Raw genomic sequence first — 12,216 nt, 5'->3', positions numbered from 1 at the left:
TCAATTTATCATAAGAAAAAAGTTTATTCACTCACATTTATTCTTCCAGGAAATTTAATAACAAATCAAGTCATGAAAGATTTTTCCTGAATTTTTGAGTGTATCATTTAGATATATCTTGCTTATAAAAACAGTAAAGTTCTAAAGATATTCACTTTACGTGCAAAAAAAAAATCAATGATAATTTCCTCATTGCTGGTTTCTCTGCCCTCCCCCTGTCCCAGAGAAACTTAAATTCAAGTGACTTCTACATTATTATCAATGTAAGAGCATAAACACTATTAAAGTGAAATACTTTTTGAAGTGGAAAATATTTTCCACTAAAAGCCACTAAATGACTTTTAAAAATGTATATTTTGGTGTTTTTTACTTCTTACCTGGCCTCTGATAAAAATTTTATTTTCAGTTCTTGAGGAAGATCTTCTTTACATGTTTTTACAGCAACAGGTGTTTTATCTTTTAATGTTCCTTTATAGACTTCACCAAAGTTACCCTGAAGTTGTAAATATTAGAAGTTGTCAGTGAAGAAAACAGTGAACAAAATCATGTTCTAAATGGATAAAATATCAGAATACCTTAACTCAATGCAGTCATACTAATTTTATTATATAAGGTCATGTGACTTAGAGAAGTAGATATTGTTTTTAACACATGAACTAGTGCAGTGCAGCAATGTCTTCAGGGGACAAGAGGAGTCAGACTGACATCAATAGTATCATAATATAATTATTGAACTTGCATATGCTCAAAGGGGTGGAGCTCATATTTTAAAATAGTGCTATTTCCCATGTCACATATGATGTTAATATTTCTCAAAAGTGATAATTAAATTGTCAGAAGAGTGAGTAGTCAAGTAGGCATGAAGCCAGCTGAGTGACCTTGGGCCAATCACACTCTCTCAGCCCTAGGAAGCAAAACACTCCTGAAATCTTGTTAAGAAAAATGTTGGGGCTGTCCAGGCTGTTGCCAGGAGTCAATCCTGACTCAAAGGCTTGTGCGTGTGCATACATGCACATACACACCATTATTTTAAGTGTTGCCAGAGGATTTAAAAAATAAATTAGCGTTAAGAATAATATAAACACATATAATATTGTTTGGAAGAATGCAGCTGCAGTTTTAGCAATCTTCCTGTGTGCTTCCTTGTGTAATCAGATTATATGAAGAATGTGTCCTCTTTAGAAGAAACTCTATTTATATTAAATTTTATCTCAATTTAGCTCCAGTGTTACTATATTTTAAAATTGTTTTAAACATTTATTAAAATACATTTAAAAAAAAACAGTGTTCTGGTACTCATGCAACTCCATAATGGGGTAAAATAAAAGATAAATACAAGAAATCTATGGTACAGTTCCTCCTCATGTCAGCATCGATGCTCAAGAGGTTTGAGAATAATCACTTCAAATATAACATTATTAAGAACATATTAGGCCTGAGCATATGACTCTTCTTCAGAATACAAATAGAAAACTGCTACACAAAGCCGCAATATCAGCTTGATAAAATGAAATGAAACCTATCTTTATAATACAGGTTCTATTTCTGATACCATAATGTGGCTAAATTTTAAAGGAGTAAATCCCATAAAGCAATGTTTCTTAATTTTTTAAAGATTATAGAATATGTTTCTATATTCAAATATGTTATGTTTTTCTTTTAAAATAAAAATAAAAAGAAATATGTAAATAAATCATATTCTGATATTATTTACTTTCCCTGATATTTAATACATTTAATGAGTGCAACTTTATATTTAATAAGGCAATAAATTAGCAACAATAATGGCATGTATGCACTTGCACATGACAGAATATTTCATCAGCATCTGGAGTGTGACATATTATAAGAAGTTTTAGAATTAGCATCCTTGACCCTACTCTAGTCTTTCTAAATTTTACTAAGTACTTTGTGCATTCAACACCTTTTCACTTAAAACTCTGAACTGACATCTAAAATTCTTCAGGTGAGTTTTAAGCATTTCAATGTGGTGATGACATAAAGAAAGATTAAACAACATCTCTTCATTCAATAAGTATTTTTGACTTAAATGAATTCAAAATTCACACACTCATACACATGCAGTCCAAGACATCTATTACATCTGAATTTGAAGAAATAAGCTGAAGTGACAGTATTTTAAGTTATTTAAAATAACAGCTGCAAACTGAAAAAAACTATAATCTTCATTCCTGTCTTTTTTATTTATACCTTCCTATACTACATATTGCCCTCCATGATCTGGGCTGAAATCTGTTATGAATCCCCACAGTCCAATCCCCACCTGAATAGAAGAGACTCTTTATAGCTTAGGGTTGAATTGTGGGGTCCTGGTACTTTCTCAACTAAGCTCAGAGAGCACCAAAGACCTCACAGTCCTGTCTTGCTTGTTCTTTCCTGACTTCTTGTGGTTGTAGCAGATATTCTGCAAAGATCTCAAACTAAAGAGACACACTGGACTAAAACAGGTGATCTATCATGCATTGAGAAGGCTTAATAACTACTATGTCTTGTAAAAAAGTGTTTTTAATAAGGTTTAATATTTAGGAGTTTTGATAGTTACTTACTTTGCCAAGTAATTCTCCCAGAATGACGTCTTCATGATTGAGAATCCATTTTTTATCCTGCAGCAATAAACATTAATATTTAGGGGGTTTTTTAAGTTAACATTTCTTATTCATATCACTGGCTTTCTTCCAGAAGTATGATTCAATGCAACTAGAGAACCACATACTAACAAGTTTCAAGATAAAGACGGTCATGTGAAATCTGTTAATAAAATGGCAAATTCCTAATCCAAGCTTTGGCTCGATATAATACCCATACAACATATCCATTTTATCTTTAATGTATGAATATGTCTATCATTTTTAAAGATTACTGAAATCAATAAAAGTTTATTATATTACATGTAAAAAGCCCAAATATTTATAATACTGATGAACTGACTATATGCTTACAGCTGCTTTATGTTCTTGATATAAAAGTTTCAAAGAGCCCTTTTAACAATTTTTTACTTAAAGAGCATTTTAGAGATGTATATACATTTTAGTCCAAACAAAAACTGCCACTGCTAGAATGAATTAAGCAAATCTTAACATTGTTTCTATATTTTTAGTTATGTATCTTTACTGAAATATCTCTTAGGAGATCAGACATGAAAATAAAAATCAAGTACGTCTTCATACTCTTAGTTTGCATTGAAGCAACCTGCAGTATCAACTCTTCTATAAGATCTTAAAGAGATATTACTGAAAAAAATCCAAACTATTTAATTTAAATTGTATACTAACAAAGTGGCAATATTAACTTTGGATGCATTCTTAACATCCTCTAAAACAGTCAACAGCTTGTAGGTTGAAAAACAGATTCTATGGGTATAAATCTTAAAGACTATACTGACAAAAAATATTATTCGAAAGATAGACTATGGTTTTAATAAAATACACGTCAAAGAAATAGGTATTCAGTAGATAAAAACAGTGGTCTCATTTCAAAGGCACTTGCTATCAGAAAAGAATAAGATGATTTGCATTAAGCAGAACAGCACAAGATCTTTATTAGGCATGCTTGAGAACATCTCTCACTGATTATGCATTTCATAGTATAAAGGAGTAATATTAAGGAAAGCAGGTAGACAAACCTAGAGATATTTTATATCAGGGCAATCAAATTAAAGCAACAACTTTAGGAAGATTTGAAGCAATATTAGCAATATTTATTACCCCAATTCTTTAAAAAGAAAAACAAGCATTTCTTCGATCACTGAAAAGGAATTATAGCAGACAAATGTTCATTATTCATTGTCCAGTCCTCTGCTGGTTTCTTTTAATTCCTATTAATTTAATTCCTATTTGTGATACTCATTTATCTAACTTAAATCCTGACATACTGCTATATAATTAAAATCAGAACAAATTTAAAATCAGTACCTTAAACCTCAGTTTAAGCGCTTGGTAAAAGAGATGGATTTTTCCAATTTTCTTAAATACTAGGAGAATAGAGGGGCAAGGGTACCTGCTTATAAAATGTACTTCATAGGAATACGGGAAAAGCAGGCTTCTGGCAACAGGGGAATCTCCAAATGGAACTTTCCTGCTGATCTAAATAACTGAACAGGTTAAAAGAGCAGAGATAATCCCTCAGATAATCAGTTCCTAAGCTATTTAGATTGTTAAAGTTCAACATTACTATCTTAAATTGTGCTTGGTGAGTAATTGCCACAATTGTTTTTTTTTCTTCCATTCAATTGTGACCAATTCTTGGATTTGCACCATATTTAACATACACAATGGCCAAGTCAGACTAGCTCAGGAAGAATCAAAGTTGGCATATTAATCAGTTATGGAAAGATGTTCCTTGCCGTAGGCTTCATATGCAAAACCAATAACAACTGGGAGCCAAGGACCAATCCCGTACTGTGAACCTACCCCTTGTCAGAAAGAAAAACTTTGTCCAAAATAAACTTCACATCTACTTTGAATACAGTTTTCTCATTACCAACAGTATTGTTCCTTTGTATGGATTTAATTATTCAAATAAATGATCTGGAAATGAATGATAAGGAACAACAGAAAAGGGTGTCACAATTATACTGATGATACCCATTCCAAAGCTGATGACATATCCAGAGGTACATCCCAACAAGAAGGATCAATCCAGCATTCTGGTCCGGATAGAACTAGCATACTCCCCCAGCCCCTACTTGCAATTGCCACAAGCCCTTGTCAACATACTAAAAGCAATCCACACTTAAGAGTCTGACCAACAAATGCAGCCACACCCAAAGTCATGATGAATACAAACACAAACACACTTGTAAGAAGAAAATAAGTACTAGAATAAAAGATGATACATTTCATGCATTTCCACATTTTAATTTACTGTTTAGTAGTTTAAAATATTTGTTTTAAAGGTACTGTGAAGATGACATTTTTAAGACTTCTTTATGAGAAATATATTTGATGTATAATTATTCAGAAGAATAATTAAATACAATTGTACTATAAACTACAAATAAGCTGTAATACCCTATTTATACTGGTACATCACGTCTGCTGCTGTTCCAAACCCTTTTTAAGCAAATGTTTTATGATATAGGTTTCCACATTCGTTAAAGTCAACATTTTCAGTCCCAGATAATATTTCTTTGCAAAAAATTCATCAGGGTGTCCTCAGTAATATACTCAAGGTGCTAAAGTTCTAACATTGACTATAACAATTTAAATGGCATAAGAAAATGTTGCAGCTGTTTTTACAGGGATATGCCAACAATCACTGGGATAGTCTGGGGGACATATAGTTGGATAGATATTATTGATTGGGTACCAGGTCTTTCTTGTTTGTTGGATTTGTTTTTATTATTACTGGTAGCCACCTAGCAATAGCATTTAGACTTATGTACTGCTTCATAATTCTTAATAGCACTCTCTAAGCGGTTTACAAAATCAACATATTGCCCCCAACAATCTGGGTCCTCATTTTACTGACCTCAGAAGGATAGAAGACTGAGTCAAGCTTCAGTCAGTCAGGATCAAACTCCTGGCAGTGAGCAGTCAGCCTGCAATACTGCATTCTAACCACAGTGCCAGCACAGTTAAAGTTGAATTTCATAAGATGGGTGGCTATATAAACATTTTCAACAAAAATAAATTTGTATATGCAAATTTTGCTACCTATTTTCAACAAAAAATGAATAGTCTATAAATTAATTCAATTATCCATAAGTAATACTGAATAAAATACCTGTATATGTATATTGACCTTAGCTATTAAAAGTTATATTGAAAACTAGTTTTTTGTTTAAGAATATGTTATCCTACCTACAGCAACATATCCTTTTTCCACCATAATTTCTAGAAATAATCAGAACATTTTCATATCTTGATTTTTTTCTTCAGTTTTTCTACTTTCATTCCATAAGCCAATATTGCTTTTCAATTGTTCTACAAAATATTATTTGAACCCCAGAAGAGGGCACAAGTTTGAATATATGCTGATGTATAATTTATATTTACTAAGTTAGCTGAAGAACACAAACAATAGACCATCATTAATCAAACAATTAATGTGGAAACCTAAAATTGAAAAATATATGTTCATTTGAAGATGAATTTCCAGAGAGTAATATATATATTTGCCTCAGAGGTGTGCTTTGTGACAAATGGATGTTGCAGCAGTTCTCCTGGAGGTAAAAAGACAACGTGACTTGTCTGAGTGAGATGTTTCTACCAACTCTGACACTTCAATCAGCAGTTCCAACAGGAGGTAACCAAAGCAAATAAAGCACTGCAATGCAGCCATTTTACTTGACTATTAGAAAGATGGAAGCTGTGTTACTTCAAGAAGCACTTTCAAGGGAATGTTCACTTCAATGTTTATCAAAGAAACTGCAAAACACAAGCATATGTATCTGCTAGAAAGTAGAGCAGATCTCATGCAGTTTGTTCCTGCCTGCTAGCAAATCAAAAACACACTAGAAAACCTAGTCCTTCGATAAATCCATTTAATGAGAAAAAAAAGATAGTTATGCAATTCCAAATTTGGAAAATGTTTAAGCTTCACCAGATATTAAGAGCTCTTCCTACTGATTTTTTTTTAAAAAAAACTGATTCATGATACAGCCCCACTCAGGCCACATATACTTAATGAAAACAAAATCACTACATAAACCTATGGTTTTGCCCATCTCCAATATGACTGTTCCATATTGCAGTGTGTAAAATAGAACCCCATCACCCTGGCAAAAATCCTCTATATTTATGAAGAATTTTAAGATTCAGTTGCTGCTTTGTTCACTTCAAGTATTTTTGGATGATCCATATAGAAACAGAAAGGCTTACATTTTCCACAGGGAAACTCCAGTAGATGGGAAACTAAAATACAGTCCTGTTCTTTAGGTGCTTGTCAATTATGATGAATGTTCAACACTTTTCTGGTTAGCCTACTTCAGAGGCAATTTTCTCACTAAAAGAATCACTTTTCTTTCCAAGTCTCGGAAAAAACAATGTATTGGTTTTAGGACCCTGTATCCAAGCAGCTACCTTGAAACAGAATTTTTAAAAAAAATTGGGGGGGGTGTAGAAATTTAACAGCATATGTGACCTTTGGGTCACAGGGCTTTTCTATTAATTGCAACAATAGTAATCAGACACTCAATCCAGAAATTAATTGGAGTCCAAAACAGGATGCGAAATTTATGATCACATGAAATGAATGATACAAAGTCTCGAGATATGAGTTCAATCTCTAATATGTATTAAACAGATGGTGGGGTGGGGACTTAAAGGACTATTATCCTTAAAACAAAAGAGGGCAATCAAAGGAAATTTTAAGTTTGAAGGTACTAAAAATTCTGTCACCAGGTCTCTTATGCCTGAAATCATAACAAAATATGCCACAATTGAATGCAACAGATTTTCTAAAATATGGGTTCAAATATTCCTTAAGGTAACGTGATAGTGAATTGTACAAGGATTTAAGATTCTAAAGCAGCATTTTAAATTTGTTTTGAATAAATAGAAAGCCAATGAACCTGACACAAATGCAATATATCATGATCAAAATACTTACCTCAGAAAACACATTAAATTCTAATGAATATTCTACATTAACTTTTTATTGTATTACTAATGCACAGCTTTCAATATATATTATATATATAAACAAAGAGAAAGAAAAAGCACAATACAAACATCCCCCTGCTGATGCTCACATATTTGAATATACATATAAATTTTATTATATATAATTATATATAATATAATTCATCTTCAAATATATATAATTGATTTTTAAAACATATTTATAAAAGCAAACATATACACTGTATATACGCTACTATTATCTTCTCAAATATATTTGGGCCATGATTGCTGCAACAGAATTTTCATTACTCTAATGATAATTTATTGAATTGGCAACACATTATTACTTTATATGTAAGCATAAAAGGAAATCTTTGTTTACCTCTTTTTCCTTCAAAACAAAATTACTCACAAACTGTTGTTTAATGTTTTTGGCACTTCTAATTTAAATTCTATTTAAGAATTTGCCATTATGACTCTTAGCTTGGCATATAGTGAACATGAGGTGTAATTGGGCCATATCTATTAATAGTTACTTCAATGACACAATAAAAAATGAACATTTATTCACTAAGCTAACTGAACATCATTTTGTTTGTTCCATAGCATCAAATGATGCTTCAATTTAAATTCCAATTACTAAATGGATACACGTAGGATAATTTTGTATGAAAGGAGAATTAAAATATTCAAGGACTCCTGCCAAGGACTCACCTCACATGAATTTTAAACAAGCAATCAAGCAGCACTTAACATAGAAGAAAGCATGCATCACATGAAAAAATCTAACAAAATATTTTGAAATTCCTTTTTACTCTAGATATTTGATAAATTGATTTGTCTAATTTTATGAGCATGATCACAATTTAGCTGCTCGAAGTTTTTTTTTAAAGAAATCCAGTTAAAATAAATACAAATGAATATTTTGATATGTGAGAATTATAAAAAAGTATTCAGTATTCATTAAAATATATGTCTAATTTCCAAAACCAAGTATATAATATCTTCCCACTATTATGATTAATATAATGTTCACGTATTGCTGAATAGTTCCTGCCAAGTCAAAGTTCATCATAACGGTCCAGTCTTTTGTTAAAAATTTTTTTCATTTTCCCTGACAGTATTTACAGAAGTTTCACTTTTTTAGGAAAAACAGTAATTTTTAAAAATATATTTTTGTGCACAATGTTGTCACTATTTCACTCAATTAATAAATCAAAGTTTTATATTAAATTTAGGTGAATTAACAGTAAATACTAAAAAGAAAAAGCTTCAAAAATAGCTGAAAATTGTAGGATTAGAAAAGTTTACTGTTCCATCACCAAGAGAGCTGTCAGGGCACTCAGTAAAAGTATATCTTTCTTATCTAAAAGACTTATTACAAGAATACCATAAAAAGGTTTAAGATAAATTTGATATTATTATTGTAACATGGGAGGTTCATATATTTTAAGTCCATAAAGTAAATTACTAATCTCAGTGATTGTTGCCCACCCCTGAACACACACACACACACAAATTATACTTTATTCAGAAAGTATTATTATAAGTAACTACTAGAAGTCCTCAGCTGCTTTACTGTCTGGGTTCATATTCTAATAATAATTACATGTTATTATTTGGAAAAAAACATTTATACAAATCATTGTGAACAAATGTTGTAACCTTATGGGAAGCAGAGAAGGATAAAATATCCATTTACCAAAGCCTATGTGTAAAAGTTGGAAAAAAACCCCAAAATGAGGACTAATATTATAGATAGTTCTTGTTTAGCAACTACGATTAGGATTGGTTTGTCCTTTGCTATCTAGAGTCCTTCACAAATCTTCATGCCACCCAACTGCCCATAATCCATCCCAGATTACCACCCACTTTCTGGCTATCCCAGTGTTGCACCCAAGTGTCTACTTACAAACTGCCAATTTTGCTGCAAAAACTGGTTCTTTGGCAGCCCAGCTCCCTGGATTTGAATGAATTTAGGAACACCCAAGAGGGTTTTTGAACTGCCATGGACCCACCAGGGACAAGATATCTTGAAAATTACAGTTCTAGTGGGAGCACTGGAAAACCAGGTCATCCATCTTTTTCCTTTTGGTAGACCATTCTCTTAAGCATGCCTGGGTATCAACTACACTTTTTAAAGCTTCTGTTTTGCTTTGCTTCCTATCTCAAAAGTTGACTGGCCTGTTCACTACTGATTTATTTTAACCCCTTGCTGGATTTTATTTGTTTCTTTTGCTCTTCTTCTTTGATCTTTTTGGCTTTTTTGAATAACCATTGTCTTCCATAAGGAAAAACAGCATGCCTTGGAGTAATGAAAATGTTTAGACTTCATTTACATCTATTATGGACTTTCACTACACTTTGGAGATTATTTTTTCAAAATTCTTTTTTTAATCAGGACTAAAACATCTAAAAATATTCTCCCCACCTCTCTATTCTAAGGAACATCCTCCCAGTCTCAAGAGGAGCTTTACCTTTCCTTTGCCAAGTTATACTAGAGCAGCAATGTATCAGTACAGACAACTAAGTATAGCTGGTAGAAAAAAGATCCTTTGGTAATATGCAAACCCAAGTTGAAAACTTTTTAAAAACAGTTTGACAACATAATAATGTTTTCAAAAAAATAATCCAAATGCAAGTAATTGGAGTTAAATTAGATTCATAAAAGGAATTTGATTTGAGAGTGGTAGATTCGGTGCAGGAGACTGATATGATTGTTTAAACTTAGAACTACCTGAGAGGATTATGCATGCCTTTCCAAAGTTCAAGCTTACACTCTTTTACAACAATAGAAAACTGAATGGACAAGTGAAGATTGAAGAATGGATTTATCATACTCAACTCAAAAAATAATTTCAGTTGGACATTTTGGGGAAGATAGACAGACTTTGGAGAATGGATCTACTATATTTAACTAGAGAACAATTGATAAGAGATGTCATTAAGATACAATCATGGATATTTGATTCAGGATGAATCCGTTAACTGTTGGGATGATTGGGGATAGAAAAGAAACTGGTAAACTTCCTACAAGTTGAATACAATAATAGTTTGTTAGCAGAGGATGATAGTTTGTTTTTGCCTTTTTTGTTTGTTTGTTTGTTGTTCTATCTGCTTGTTTACTATTTGGCCATTAATATAGTAGACTGATGACAGGTTAATAATTTTAAACAGAATTAGAAGTTTGAAAAAATGCTGGGCCTGTTTCACAAGAGGTGGGAAACTAATATTGTAATACATTTAACAGTATTCACCTAGAGGGGATAATATATGTATGTATGTTTGTGGGGTTTTTTTCCTAAATGCAATTTTTAATGTTTTGTTTCTTTTGGTTTTTTGTTTAATTGTTCCTGTGAATCTTCTTCTTTTCTGGAGTTTTAACTTTTTTGAATAACAATAAAAATGATGACAAGAAATCAAATATTCATAAAAAGGAGAACTACACAATACCAAGTAGCCTACTTTTCAGTTTCCATCATTAGTATTAAATATACATACCTTAACAACAGGATTCAGCAGAATAACGCCTGATTTCTTTGTAATCACATGCTTCGTTGTATAATGATATTCTATAAGCTGAGGAATCGTTGAAAATCCTGTTCCTTCAAATCTGTATTGATTCTATAGGACAAAATTGAGGAAGAAATACGAAAGTTATGCAATGGGTGCTCTTTCCATTAATAAAGTCATGCCTGACTTTACCACTGTTTTATGCAACAAGTTGTCTTCTAAGAACCTCGACCAAACAATGCTGAAATGATTTACTAAACTGTAGTTATTTGGATAATATATAATATACGACTTCGTTTGCTAAAACATTGTTCAGCAGCTGGAAACATTTGGAAATATAAATTAATAATTAATAATTACAGGTTAATTGAACAGAACTTTATTTTTTTCAGTAAATTGAGATAAATATTATGTGGAAAGAAGGGCATATAACTTAGGCAGAATATCAGCAAATAGCCCATGCCTGCGAAGATGAAGTGAGGAAAGTTAAGGCTCAAAATGAACTAAGGCTTGCGACCAAGGTAAAACAAACAAACAAACAAACAAAAAGCTTCTTTCAACATGTAAAAAACAAGAAAAAAGTTAAGGAAATGATTGGTCCATTGGTGGGGAAAGTGGCAAGAAGGTGACAAGCAACAGGGAGAAAGCAGAACTATTTAACTTGTTTTTTGCATATGTCTTTACACAAAGGGAAAAAAACAGTCGAACCTATCAAAGACAGTACCATAAAAAACAGATTAAACACACAAGTTAAGATAGGCAAGAAAATGGTAAGTAAGCACCTGTCCAGCTTAGACAAGTTTAAATCATCAGGACCAGATGGATTACACCCCAAAGTTCTCAAGGAACTGGAAGGTGTGAACTCAGAACCACTGAACTATATTTTTCAAAGATCCTGGACCACTGGGGAACTGGAAGAGAGCTGATGTAGTTCCCATCTTCAAAAAAGGGGAAAAAATAGATCCAGGAAACTACAGACCTATCAGCCTGACCTCAATAGCTGGGAAGATTCTGGAAAAGATAATCAAACAACAAATCAGCTAACACCTAGAGACAAACAAAGTCATTACTAAAAGCCAACATGGGTTTGCCAAAAACAGATCATGCCAGACAAATC

At 32.1% G+C, this 12,216-nt stretch overlaps 1 protein-coding gene across 1 annotated transcript in view; it reads right to left on the bottom strand.

Moving 5' to 3' along the window:
• Nucleotides 1-12,216, bottom strand: part of FER (FER tyrosine kinase) — a 144,131-nt gene that overhangs the window by 55,790 nt on the left and 76,125 nt on the right. The window contains exons 13-15 of the mRNA XM_081317517.1: nucleotides 11,088-11,210; nucleotides 2,568-2,624; nucleotides 378-493 (exon numbers count right to left, since the gene is read on the bottom strand). Of these exons, the coding sequence (XP_081173643.1) occupies nucleotides 378-493; nucleotides 2,568-2,624; nucleotides 11,088-11,210 (296 nt within the window). The remainder of the gene's footprint in view (nucleotides 1-377; nucleotides 494-2,567; nucleotides 2,625-11,087; nucleotides 11,211-12,216) is intronic.

This window comes from Vipera berus, assembly GCF_964194415.1.
Source record: "Vipera berus genome assembly, chromosome: 2".
In the NCBI taxonomy this organism is placed as follows: Eukaryota; Metazoa; Chordata; class Lepidosauria; order Squamata; family Viperidae; genus Vipera; species Vipera berus.
The sequence above is the reverse complement of the archived record's forward strand: the minus strand, read 5'-3'. Positions and strand labels throughout refer to the sequence as shown.